This window comes from Aureobasidium pullulans, assembly GCF_000721785.1.
Source record: "Aureobasidium pullulans EXF-150 unplaced genomic scaffold scaffold_9, whole genome shotgun sequence".
NCBI classification, from domain to species: domain Eukaryota; kingdom Fungi; phylum Ascomycota; class Dothideomycetes; order Dothideales; family Saccotheciaceae; genus Aureobasidium; species Aureobasidium pullulans.
This window is the reverse complement of record NW_021941029.1, coordinates 227133-239462: the sequence shown is the minus strand read 5'-3', so window position 1 is coordinate 239462 and position 12330 is coordinate 227133. Positions and strand designations below refer to the sequence as shown.

At 49.9% G+C, this 12330-nt stretch overlaps 5 protein-coding genes across 5 annotated transcripts; 4 read left to right on the top strand and 1 right to left on the bottom strand.

Moving 5' to 3' along the window:
- Positions 1-113: 113 nt before the first annotated feature.
- M438DRAFT_345460 (uncharacterized protein) lies at positions 114-1707 on the top strand. Its single transcript, XM_029905458.1, has 3 exons — positions 114-747; positions 803-1027; positions 1087-1707. The coding sequence occupies exons 1-3, from the start codon at positions 400-402 to the stop codon at positions 1522-1524; spliced, it is 1011 nt and encodes a 336-aa protein (XP_029760491.1). The 5' UTR covers positions 114-399; the 3' UTR covers positions 1525-1707.
- Positions 1708-2313: 606 nt separating this feature from the next.
- M438DRAFT_211171 (uncharacterized protein) lies at positions 2314-2746 on the bottom strand. The gene has a single exon (XM_029899410.1). It carries the CDS (start codon positions 2609-2611, stop codon positions 2348-2350), a length of 264 nt encoding a protein of 87 aa, XP_029760490.1. The 5' UTR covers positions 2612-2746; the 3' UTR covers positions 2314-2347.
- On the top strand, positions 2615-4920 carry M438DRAFT_365228 (glycerol kinase). The gene is made up of 3 exons (XM_029907777.1): positions 2615-3183; positions 3242-4403; positions 4459-4920. Exons 1-3 carry the CDS (start codon positions 2882-2884, stop codon positions 4717-4719), a joined length of 1725 nt encoding a protein of 574 aa, XP_029760489.1. The 5' UTR covers positions 2615-2881; the 3' UTR covers positions 4720-4920.
- A 4078-nt stretch (positions 4921-8998) lies between these two features.
- M438DRAFT_405554 (putative aldo/keto reductase) lies at positions 8999-10275 on the top strand. Its single transcript, XM_029909793.1, has 2 exons — positions 8999-9785; positions 9835-10275. The coding sequence occupies exons 1-2, from the start codon at positions 9051-9053 to the stop codon at positions 10168-10170; spliced, it is 1071 nt and encodes a 356-aa protein (XP_029760488.1). The 5' UTR covers positions 8999-9050; the 3' UTR covers positions 10171-10275.
- A 57-nt stretch (positions 10276-10332) lies between these two features.
- M438DRAFT_355246 (uncharacterized protein) lies at positions 10333-11856 on the top strand (the record flags this gene model as incomplete). Its single annotated transcript, XM_029907021.1, has 1 exon — positions 10333-11856. One exon carries the CDS (start codon positions 10333-10335, stop codon positions 11854-11856), a length of 1524 nt encoding a protein of 507 aa, XP_029760487.1.
- Positions 11857-12330: the final 474 nt, after the last annotated feature.

Sequence of the window (12330 nt, the reverse complement as noted above, 5' to 3'; positions counted from 1 at the left end):
CGAGTAGGTGCACACACTATTCCTAGCTCGACATAAACCGTAAAAGGCAGATAGTCCAAGCAGAAGCTTCTGGGAAGCAATCAATCAACTGGTCTCAGAGAATGGAATGTTTGGAATGATTTTTGCCAATTTTGTGGCAGTGATGGACAATCATAGCGGAATCGGAAGGAACGGTGACGACACAAAGTATGCGGTCGGGAGCTCCACATTGACGAGCACCTACGCAAGAGGATAAGCACAAGAGCTTGGTCGTACCTGCCCCCAAGAGTACCTCAGCTACGGAGGTACTTCCTGACAGCTTCTCCATCATTCCTCCTACTGCCCCTCCATCTGCGTCCACAGTCCGTTGAGGCCTTTTGCTTTCCTATTCCTCTCCTCTCCACTCCACTCAAACACACAATGTTCCGCGCCGGTACTGCTCGCCAATTGCGCGCCCTCAGTGGCCTCGCAGCGAGCGCCCCTCGTAGCTCTCAATTCTCGTCCAAGCTATGCACTCTCTCGCAAGTTACTCGCCCGCTCGCGGTTGGCAAGCCCATGACACTGGCCATGGCTCGCTATGCCACCCAGCCATCAGCAATGGACAAGATCAACAAAGAGGTGGAGTCAAAACTAGGAGAGCAAAAGCTCAAGGCGGATCCCGACACTGTTAGCACCACTTCGTCGACTCATCCTGTCTTTGGCGAAGTTGGCATGGCCGAGGACCCGCACAAGGACGCCGACATGATGGCCGGTGTCAAGAACGATTTGGTCAGTCTCGAATGCCGCCATAGCTCGTGTGATAGCATGCTAATGTTTGATCCAGAAAACCATCAAGGATACTTTCTCGCTCGAGGGCGTCCCTCATCAAGCCTACACCTTGGGAATGGCTGGTGTACTTCCCTACCTAGGAACCTCGCTTTCCACAGTCTACTGCGCTTGGGAAATCAACCATGCACACAACACCGGCTCTGGATTCTTGATGAGCGAGCAAACTGCTGAAGCAGCTCTCCACGTCTTGGAGCCCCTTCAAGTCGGATATGGCGCCGTCGTAAGTTTGCATTGAGATTATGCATCGTCCTAAGCAGCTTCTTACCCCCTCATTCGCAGATCATCTCATTCCTTGGCGCTATCCACTGGGGTCTGGAGTTTGCTGGCTACGGCGGATATCAAGGTTACAAGCGCTATGCAATCGGCGTCTGGACCCCCGCAGTCGCATGGCCCACAATCCTTCTCCCGGTTGAATACGCCCTGATCACCCAATTCGTCGCTTTCAACTTCCTCTACTACTCGGACAGCCGCGCTTGCAAGAGGGGCTGGACCCCTTCGTGGTATGCCGTATACCGCTTCGTCCTGACATTCATCGTCGGTGCCAGTATTGTCATCTCGTTGATTGGCAGAGGCCAGATCGCCGACCGTATCAACAAGCTGCCTGGTCCTGCCGACAGAGTCCGCGCTCTGCGTGAGGCCCAGGGCCAGCAGCGCGACGAGGAGGAGGCCGCCAAACGTGCCAAGGTCGTGAAGGACGAGGAGGATGATGAGGAGTAGAAATCCAAACATCACAAACACTCGTCTCACGCTACCAAGAAGCGCGCCTAGAACGACATGGGCTGTCTTCCAACGACAACATTTTCTTCCGGATGCTTTCCAATGTATGTACTCGAATGACTAGTTAATAATTAGCAAGCCAATGCTGCACGTTTTGATGAACCACGTGACATGTTCACAGCCTTTCTCCAGTCTTGGTGTTGTTCAGTCGTGCCTTCTTTTTCGTTGTCCTTCCATTTCTTTGCTTCTGCGTCGCTGGTATCTGGACCATTTTTATTTTGTTTCTTGTGAATCGCAATGGAAGTCCGTTAATTCACTGTCTCGTTGGAGGCCATGCATCTCAATTGGACAATTGGGCTCATGAGCTTCCTATCTGACCCGAGCTTCGAAGAAGATGGGCGTTTAGATATCGAAACTGCATCAGATCAAACCCCTTACCAATGATAGATCAGCAGTGTACGAGCCGCACACTAACGGGGGCACATCCGGACGTTTCTCAAGATGTTCTTCCTGCGCGGAGAAGCTTCTAGGAATCCGGTTGCAGAAATCATCCGGTATCCCTTTATATTGACAATCAATACGGAGGAGCAATTTCCATATCTCGAAGCTTACGAGGCCTGCATGCCGACCAGTACTCGTGACCCTTCAAACCGGGGCAGTTGATCTCGATTGACCGTGGCTGCAGACTGATCGGCACTCGAACTTTTTTCAAGTTTGTGCCTTGCGGCCGTGCATGGTAGGATCGTCGCTTCGACGTCTTAATTTCCAGCACGCGACAATACGCCGGAAGAACCAGATTGTTTATCTTGACCAATGGAGGAGATTATAACTGCAAACCTACTGCACGACACAAAAGATATGGCATGAAAAGGTAGAGCCTCAAGTATATCGAAAGTCGCCGGGTAAATAACCGCGGTGGAGTGCAGGACTCACTGCCCGGCATCCCCGTGGGATCGTAGAGGCACCGAGTGTAGCCCCGAGAGGCTGTTGTCCCGAAGGCGGAATGGTTGGTGGGGATGGTGGGGTTCGCCATGGACGTGTTGAAAGCGTGTGAAGTCATACTGCCCAGCGTTACCAGCACGTCCATCACTGAAAAACTCACTTAACTCTGGTTCCCTCACACTCCTCTTCCTCTCTTTTGCCATTCAGTCCATTGCTGTACCCTCTGATACCCCCTCGAATTATTCCGTCTTTTTCCGCTCACCGAGCGACCTTCACCCATCCACAAACACGCAACTTTGGTTTCACGCAGCTTCGACAGTCCGACGCCCACGCATTTTTATTTCTGCGTACTGCAAGCATACTAATAAGACTCTCTCGTCGTTCTACTCGGCGTGAAAGCAAGTACCACATCACAATGGACGGCTCAAAAGAAATTCCCGACATCGACCAGAACCCGCAACAACAAGCGGACCCTACCTTGACAAAGGCCTCTGGTTCCGCCGATGCGAAGCCCAAAGTCAGAACCGAGTCGAAGTCTGGCGCGCAGAGACCGCCGTTGAACAGATTCACCACCAGTCACGAAAATGTGCTCCAAGAGAATTTCATCGGTGCAATTGACCAGGGAACCACTTCCTCAAGATTTATCATCTTCAACGGAGTTGGTGAACCCGTGGCAATGCACCAGATTGAGTTCGAGCAGAAGTACCCTGAGTCTGGGTAAGTCCATACTTTGCTACACTGCACCCGCAGCAACAGTGTTAACACACATTTACAGTTGGCACGAGCACGACCCTTGGGAGCTCGTTCACTCGGTAGAAACTTGTATCGAAGAGGCTACCAAGAAGTTCATTGAGTTGGGCCACAAGGCCTCGGACATCAAGGCCATTGGTCTTACCAACCAGAGAGAAACAACTCTGGTTTGGGATGCCGAGACTGGAGAGCCTCTGCACAACGCCATCGCCTGGCCAGACACCAGAACAAAGGGTCTCGTCCGTGAGTTCAAGGAACGCAAGGGCGACCAAAACTTGTCCGAGATTTGTGGTATCCCTCTCTCGACATATCCCTCATGTCTCAAGCTCGTTTGGATGTTGCGTCACATCCCCGAGGTACAACAAGCCTACGATGAGGGTCGCTTGTGTTTCGGCACTGTCGACACCTGGTTGATCTACAACCTCAACGGTGGAAAGGAAAAGAACGTCTTCGTCACCGACTCTACAAATGCCTCGAGAACCATGTTCATGAACTTGCACACTTGTCAATACGACGACAATTTGTTGAGCTTCTTCGACCTCGATCGCAACAAGCTTAGGCTGCCCAAGATTGTTCCTTCGTCTTGTGCAGACGCATACGGTACCCTTGCCAAGGGAACCTTGAAGGGCATGAAGATTGCTGGATGTCTCGGCGATCAGTCTTCGGCCCTGGTCGGTCAGCAAGGCTTCACTCCTGGCTCTGCCAAGAACACATACGGTACTGGTTGTTTCTTGCTCTACAACGTTGGCGAGAAGCCCACCATTTCTACCCACGGTCTTCTTGCAACGGTTGCCTACGATTTCGGCCGCAACAGAAAGCCCGTATACGCCCTCGAGGGTTCGGTCGCTGTCGCTGGTTCCGGTGTCAAGTTCTTGATGAACAACATGGGTTTCATTGCACACGCCGAAAAGGTCTCAGAACTCGCCTCGACTGTCGACGACAACGGTGGTCTTGTCTTCGTTACCGCCTTTTCCGGTCTCTTCGCACCATACTGGATCGATGATGCAAAGGGCACCATTTTCGGTATCACCCAGCACACACAACGAGGACACATTGCACGTGCCACATTGGAAGCTACTTGCTTCCAGACAAAGGCTATCCTCGACGCCATGGAGAAGGACAGTGGACACGCTCTGTCAGACTTGGCTGTCGATGGTGGTATGAGTAACTCGAACATTTGCATGCAGGTAAGTCACACCAAGAAATCATCATTGTAAAAAACAAGACTGACTCTCAACAAAGACACAATCGAACATCATCGGTATCCCCGTCAACCGTCCTGCCATGCGCGAAACTACCGCCTTGGGTGCCGCCATCGCCGCCGGTTTTGCTGTCGACATCTGGAAAGAGTTTAGCGAGCTCAAGGCCATCAACCAAAAGAACCGCATGGTTTTCGAACCAGAGGTCACACCCGAAGAGAGTCAAAAGATGTTCAAGAAGTGGGATCGTGCAGTCAGCATGTGCCGTGGCTGGCTCGATGTTGACGAGGTCACGGAGACCTAAGTCACAGAACACTTTTAATGAGGAGGAACGTTACGATAATATCTTGTTCGATTTTTTGAGGATTTGCTTCGGATTGGCATATTGTTCGATACCCTTGTCATGGGTTCGCATTGTCGTAGGAAGTTTTGGAGTTGCATATATACATGATGATTGGTCGAAGTCTTTACGCACAATAGAAGAAAATAGATTGTCTTCTTTTCAATTGTGTTTCTTGTGCAGTCTCTATCGGTTTACCCGGGATGCTCGATGCTTCACATCTGAATGTTTTCAAGACATGACCAGCTTCACATTCAGGCCTGCCGATGTCGCCTGTAACGTGGCTGATCAGAGAGAAGAAGCTTTAGGATGATACCGCTGCGGGTCGACCTTCCCGGCGCCTCATCCGCAACTTTGGAGGGGAACACCGGCTTCGACTTCCACTCCAAACCTTAAAAACGCCCCCAGCTGCACTCGAGAAAAAACGACATGAACGGGTTCCTGAGTGGATCTATCTTGCATGTTAATATATCTCCAACCATATCAAACATAAGATCCCGCACACTGTACCCAGCTCGTGGGCTCAGATGGTTTACAACATGTCACACTGAGCTTCTTAATTCCAAGCATACCCATGCCGCTGCACTGCTGCCAAAGCCCGAGTTTCACCACATGACAATTCTACTCTCGTACGACTGCTACGTCAACACACGCAAGACACACTTGTCTTGACAAAGTGGTCACACCAGGTTCCCGCTCATTGTCATTGTCGAGTTACCTTGGCGCTTAGACATACGTCCGCGCGCCTGTTTCTGGCGGCTTTATCGCGAACCCAGGCTTGAGAACGACAGACGGTAGACTGACACGACAGGTTTCCCAATAACACGTCAATCATCCGTGGTTGGTTCGACGGTACGGCACGAAAACGGTAACACGATCTAGTACGCCATGCTTGCTCTCTTGCCCAAAAGCACGCTACATGCAGCAAAGGATCTCCAGGCCCGGGTTTCGGTGCAGCGGTCAGGGATGCATGATTTGCTTTGCATTGGCGTCAACCTGGTTGTCCCCTACCATCGGTTAACGGTGTAGTTGCGTCAAATTCCTCAATGTGTGATTGGAACAATCTCTCAAAGGAACAACTCACCTAGGCTAGTCTAGATTTCTTGCATCAGAGCAGCAGGGAACACAGGTTGGTTCCCTTCTTGCTTCTCGCTTCTCCGGGGCACATCGGTGGTACAGTCAAAAGATTTGAATGTTTCAAATTCTCTATCAGGAACAAGTTGGTGGGATTTTCTGCTTGCTACTCGTCTTTTTATCTTGCTTGCTTGGATCTCATGTGATTTTTATGATTTGAAACCAGTTGAAGCATCAAACTTGACTCGATCTGGGACAGAGGCTGGCAGCATATAGACATTCGACTGATTTGAATGTTCTGTTGTTGAACAGCTCAGAGGGTTCATATATCATCTTGCTGCTTCCCCTCTCATCATCATCATCGACATCGCTTCAGTCAACTCAATCTAATCAAGTCCTATTCCACATCTCATCACCAATCACGATTCAGACAACATGTGCGATTACACCAAGGTTGAATACTGTTGTGGCCATCTTCGATACACAGTTCGTGCCTGGTGTGTCAGATATCAAGAGTCACACAAACGCTGTCCTCCCAATGTCGTTGCTGTGTAAGTATCTCGATGATCACATAGCTTTTTGAGCTCCTCTAATTCCATGTTTGCAGAGAATACAGATTTGAAGAACCATGCGGTACGCCCAACCATGCTCAGTGTCAAACTCACTGCATATCATGTATGGAATATGCTGACAACAAACTCTGCACAGGTGACTGCAAACCACCTGCACCACGATATGGCCACAAGTCCAAGTCCAGCAGCAGGAAGTGAGACACGGCGGCTCATCGACACATTCTTCTTCAAACATCTCAGATTGTGCATATTTACACTCTCACATACTATTCGACAGCACCGGAAAAACAGAACACGGGTCTCTTTTCTTTGTTTTTGGTTTATCAAAGTTCTTACCAGCAGGACTGATTGGACATGGTCACTGGAGTTACAGGACAGAAACACGCCGATCTAGCATGTTAGATGGCAAGGTATACCCTTTCGCTTATGATTACATATTGAATGAAGGAAGATGCGAAAATCATGATCATCAAGACATGTTCAAACTTATCTATTTACATGTAGCGTTGAACAACTTTTTGCACCTCTCATCCTCAGCCCAAGACTGAAGTTCCGTGATCACTATCCTCATCTCGCAGACATTGAAAATCCGCGAACCTGGAAGCGGAGACATGATCGTCTCCTTCTCCAGGCCATCGATCTCCAAACATCGCACACGTCTACTCCCTAACTCATCCGGAGTATCTCGCACAGTCAGAAGGTCGGTCAATGTTCTGTGTAACGTGTTGCAAAAAGCCAAAGCCAACATCATGTGGCAAGTACGGTGTGTTTTGCCTCAATCTTGCAGGAGAGACAAGACCCACTCGGCGCATCGGCATGCGTGAGTAAAGTCGGCAGACAAGTCCGTTTTTGCCTTCTCGATTGATCAGGTATTGATTTGGAAGATGCACAGAATGAGGAAAGAACGACAAAGAAATGAAATCTATGGATTGTAGATGATAGGAAAGAACCACGAAACTTGCACAATTCTCAACAGTGAACCACAGGGAAAGAGCCAGAGAAAATTGCACCCACCGTCTTAGACAGCAACCACGTCCGGCACTTGAATTTACCTCATCATAACACCTGGTTGCTGGATGATCGATCTTCTGCGGAGTGCATAACCAATAGTCAACAGCGATCGAGTTTCTGCACAAGCCCGACACTACGATATCTGTACACAGTCTGGTGGCCTGTTTGTTACCTGTCAATTATGACCTGTCATCTGCCAGATCACCTAAATTGCATACCGATCTCATTCGCATTCGAGCCTCGAGGCATTACTTCCGGTATACCGGTCCATTACGATCTCCTCGCGCAACAGCATTCTTTTGAATGTTGACGGACAATATCGCAAGGCAGAAGTTTGATCTTGCGAAGAATCGATTGCAAGAACGTCTCAAAACAGCTCGGCCAAATACTCGAATTTCAAGGACGGCACATCATCTTCGAACCTCGAGCGGATACTCGCGGAAACGAGATGAAAGAATAATGTGTGAGAGTTGCGGTCTGCAATGACCCTTCAGTCTTCCCGCCAACCAAGTATCCGACTTCTGCACGAAGGATGAAAGAGGCGGCTGTAGTGCTGCTCTACCGGCCCAGGAAAAACATCATGCAATGTGGAACGTTCCATCCCGACTGCAAGGTCGTCGATCGTATATGCATGCACGTAATATGGCGTCTAGCGGTGTCGGCTTTCTTGGTGCGATTGGAAGTCTTTCCGTACTTTCGACTCGTCATCAGGATGCTGGAGATGCATGGTTTTCTTGTTACCTGTCTCAATTTGCTGGGAAGCGCAGATAGCTGTAGTGTGGTCGTTGTTAGGGTGTCCTAACAAGTGCATGCGTACCATACGAACGCACAATCATCTCAAGCCATCGACCATATCGCTTCTCGAGGAGATTGACAATAATTTGGCCGGCCTTTGACGACATCTTTGGTGTGGTGTGGATGGCATGAAATGGCGGCTGGTGCTTGGAATGTTGCAGACGTTCGAGACACCGGATGGGAATCGTAACCAATCTCCGGCATGATGGTCACGAATGCCAACAGCCAATGCTTCGATTGCAACGCGGTCGCGCTTTGTCATGTTGCCAACAGCAGTTTAGCCGCCGGCAGCACGTGATTGTCAGGCATGCCGAAGGGATGACCCTGCTAATGATCTCGAGATCACGTTTCACGGTCAACAACACTTCAGATTGGATCTTCAGGTGTCTGTAGATATGTGCGATTGCCCAGCATAATTCCTCGAGTGTGGTCTTATGATCTGAAGGGCGTCTACACGGCGTGGGGAGTCATTGAAATGCTTTGCAATCGTTTGTGTGAGGTAAGCTGTCTTCCATATGCTAGCCAACCGTGGGAAGCCGAAGTTAGAACAGATTCTCGTACAAAATCAAGTATCTCATCCAGTGCAACAACTTCCTATATACAGAAAGCTGTGGCACTCTAGGTACTGACTTCATTGTGTTGGTATCTCTGAGGTAAGATACACTGAGTATCATATCTGTTCGATGACGATTGTCGGAGTTATTCATTAAGTCCGCATCTCCATCATGCCCCTCCCTGTTTAGCCGCCGACCACAAAGACTACAAGTATCGATCAATGTCGCTCGAACCGGTGTTGTCTCTTGAAACATTTCACTAACCAACCGCAAAACTCATACACCAAAAATGTCGGACCAAAAGGATCCCGTACTCGAGAAGATCGAAAACACCAAGGCCATCTACAAACGCCTAGGCAAGAGTGGTCTGCGAGTTTCTGTACCTATCCTCGGTGCCATGTCATTCGGTGATGCAGCATGGCAACCTTGGATCTTGGACGAAGAAGCATCCCTTCCACTTCTCAAAGCTGCTTACGATAAGGGTATCAATACCTGGGACACGGCCAACATTTACAGCAATGGTGTGAGCGAGAAGATCATCGGCAAAGCCATCAAGAAGTACAACATTCCGCGTGAAAAGATTGTCATCTTGAGCAAGTGCTTTGCCTATGTCGGCGAAGAACCTGGAATCAAGACTATGACTTACGGTCAGAGGATCTCCGAGTCGCCCGACTACGTCAACCAAGGAGGACTCTCGCGAGCTGCCATTTTCAATGCCGTCAACGCATCCTTGAAGCGCCTGGATTTGGAGTACCTCGATTTGCTTCAAATTCATCGCTTCGACCCCAACACACCAACCGAAGAGACCATGGAGGCCTTGCATGATCTGATCAAAGCCGGAAAGGTCCATTATATCGGAGCAAGTTCCATGTGGACATATCAATTCTGCATGATGCAAGCTTGTGCCGATAAGAATGGTTGGACCAAATTCATCAGCATGCAGAATCAATACAGTCTTCTGTATCGCGAAGAAGAACGCGAGATGAACAAGTATTGCGACGCAACCGGTGTCGGACTCATTCCGGTAGGATGATCTAATCGCAAATACACATCAACCGCTAACAATGATCCAGTGGGCTCCTCTTTGCCGTGGACACCTCGCTCGCCCTGCATCGGCAGCTGGAAGCACAACAAGGTCTGCCAAGGAGGCTAGCGGTCTTGCAGGAACCTCTGAAGTCGATGTCAAGACCATCGGAAGAGTGCAAGAGCTTGCCGAGAAGAAGGATTGGAAGATGGCACATGTCGCACTCGCTTGGATCAACAAACGGATTTCAAGTCCAATCATTGGATTCTCGAGTGAAGAACGCATGGATGAAGCCCTAGGTGCAAATGATAAGACGCTGACTGAGGAAGAGGAGAAGTATCTTGAAGAGCTTTATGAGCCCAGGAATGTCGTCGGTCATAATTGAGAAGGATTCAAAGCGGGAAGGCGGTGTCCAATTCTGTTGCGACACGGAAATAAGATCAGCATTCCTTCGAGACATAACTCAGACATGACAACTCACACCTTTAGTACATACTTTACCCCTCTGTGCACTTCCAAATAATCTCACAACCTCTTCACTCCAAGCATGGCTCGAGTTCGTAGCAAGTCCAAGGATGCGGAAGTTCGGGCAAAACCACTCACTAAAAGCGGCGTCGTGAAGAAAACGCCAGTCAAACCTACCGCGAAGCGAGGAAGGACTACGTCCACACCGCCGCCACCACCACCACCAACAACAACCAGATCGTCTCGGTCGCAGTCAAGAACCCGCCGTCCAAGCTACCAAATCCAGGAGGCACAATTCAGTGACAACAAATCCAAGTCCGTTAGCAAGGATGACGATCAACTCGTCCCCCTAGACAAGAACATTTCGTCGGATGAGCTGGTTCAAACGGCTGTGCCGGCCACGAAACTGCCGCGCATCTACTGGATCACAAACTATCGAGAGCTGTCGCCTCCATGGATAGGATGCTCGGATTTTGTACCACCTGTGTATGTTGAGTATTTGATGCGCTCCAAGAAGAGACTAGCACTGGGCAGAAAATGGGAGGAGGGGAAGAATGATAAGATCACAAACATGGAGGGTGCTCTGCACACCTTTGTTACCTCCATCGAGCTGGCCTGGCTGCATGGCGAGAGGGGTTATAACAAAGGTCACACCTTCACCCCCTACCCGCACAGCGGCAAGTTCAGAAGTGGGCGACAAGTCCTGGTGAGCAACATGATACATCAGGACTTTGAAAATGGTGCAGTTATGATGGTACTGTCCGCCTTGACGACCGAGGAGACGACTTTGGGCGGGGACTTCAATGTCCCTTCTACCAAGGAGAAGCAATCTCGCAATATCCGGAACGAGTATGATGATGCATTGCGCCGGCTGATGGTGCATCACTTGACTCTGGACGGCCAGCTTCCGAGTATCGAAGAAGGCAGCACCACAGCCATGTCGCGCGTCCAAGCCAAGGCTTTCCTTGCCAACAAGGTGCTCAAAGTCGCTTGCACCAATGTTCTGGAACAAGTCAAGAACAAGTTGTTTTGGCTACGCAATGCTACCCTCAAGTCCAAGACGGACCGGCCACTGCTCTCGCTCGAGATCCTTGTTGCAACTGCGTTCCATCAATTCCGGAATGAGATGGAAACCCTGGAGAAGGTTTGTCCCCAGGGCTACGTTTACACCTTTTCTGCACCGAAGATTTTCATTGGGGCGTTCGGTCCAGATGATGGCCTCATGGCATGCATCTACGCCGCTGGACTCAAGCACTACATCCAGACCACGAAGCTCAAGAATATGCGAGTCTTCCAGGTCCCTGATATTCCAGGAGAATGGACTTCCTGGATGAAAATGGCAATGTCGGAGGCAGCAGGAGTGCAGATAATGACAAGACCAGAGTTGTACAGCAACAAGAAGACCCCTCTTGACAGCTACAGCCCACCATCTGCAGGTACCATGCTTGTGTTGCACAATTGCTCAGATGCATTTGGGCAGAACATTCGGTACGAATCAGGAGTTGGAAGTCTGGATGCCATCATTGGACGATTCACGAGTGCGGCAGGAAGCCTGATCAGTAGTCGCGAGGACCTCGTCAGTAGAGTCGCAGTGTTTGGCGAGTAATGAAGGTGCTCGAGGGGCCGAGGACGAGAATGTTTGCTTTGTGTTTGCTTCCATTTGCGGCCGTGAGATAGGGTCACATGCCTGTAGAAGTACCTTTGATAGTCATTGCCCCGTTATGCGAGATTTAATGCCTCGTCAGCGCACGTCTCTTGACTCCGTACTTCCGAAGGTTTGCGTTGCTCTCAGATTGGCGTGTTTTGGGCGTCATTCGATGCAAGCTTCCCCGACAAAGCTCGTGATTTCGAGCCGGGAAGCTCCAGACGCGAGTTACGATTTGCCAACACCTCCAAATGGTATTTCCAAGAACTGAATTGTACCACAATCCCCCTGGAGATCCATCCATAATTGCTTTTCGACAGTGTTTCAAGACCTTGCAGGTACACATGTAGTATAAGGTTTCCCCGCATCCTGTATTCGTTTAGCGTGACTACCCCGGATTGGTGGCAAGACGTTTGGCATGCCTTAGGGACCGTC

Excerpts from the sequence above, each read along its gene's own strand:
- M438DRAFT_345460 (XM_029905458.1), top strand. The coding sequence starts at position 400 with ATGTTCCGCGCCGGTACTGCTCGCCAATTGCGCGCCCTCAGTGGCCTC. Across the intron at positions 748-802 it reads CCGGTGTCAAGAACGATTTG|AAAACCATCAAGGATACTTT; the intron begins GTCAGTCTCGAA and ends TGTTTGATCCAG. Across the intron at positions 1,028-1,086 it reads AAGTCGGATATGGCGCCGTC|ATCATCTCATTCCTTGGCGC; the intron begins GTAAGTTTGCAT and ends CCTCATTCGCAG.
- M438DRAFT_365228 (XM_029907777.1), top strand. The coding sequence starts at position 2,882 with ATGGACGGCTCAAAAGAAATTCCCGACATCGACCAGAACCCGCAACAA. Across the intron at positions 3,184-3,241 it reads CAGAAGTACCCTGAGTCTGG|TTGGCACGAGCACGACCCTT; the intron begins GTAAGTCCATAC and ends ACACATTTACAG. Across the intron at positions 4,404-4,458 it reads ACTCGAACATTTGCATGCAG|ACACAATCGAACATCATCGG; the intron begins GTAAGTCACACC and ends CTCTCAACAAAG.
- M438DRAFT_211171 (XM_029899410.1), bottom strand. The coding sequence starts at position 2,611 with ATGGACGTGCTGGTAACGCTGGGCAGTATGACTTCACACGCTTTCAAC.
- M438DRAFT_405554 (XM_029909793.1), top strand. The coding sequence starts at position 9,051 with ATGTCGGACCAAAAGGATCCCGTACTCGAGAAGATCGAAAACACCAAG. Across the intron at positions 9,786-9,834 it reads CCGGTGTCGGACTCATTCCG|TGGGCTCCTCTTTGCCGTGG; the intron begins GTAGGATGATCT and ends ACAATGATCCAG.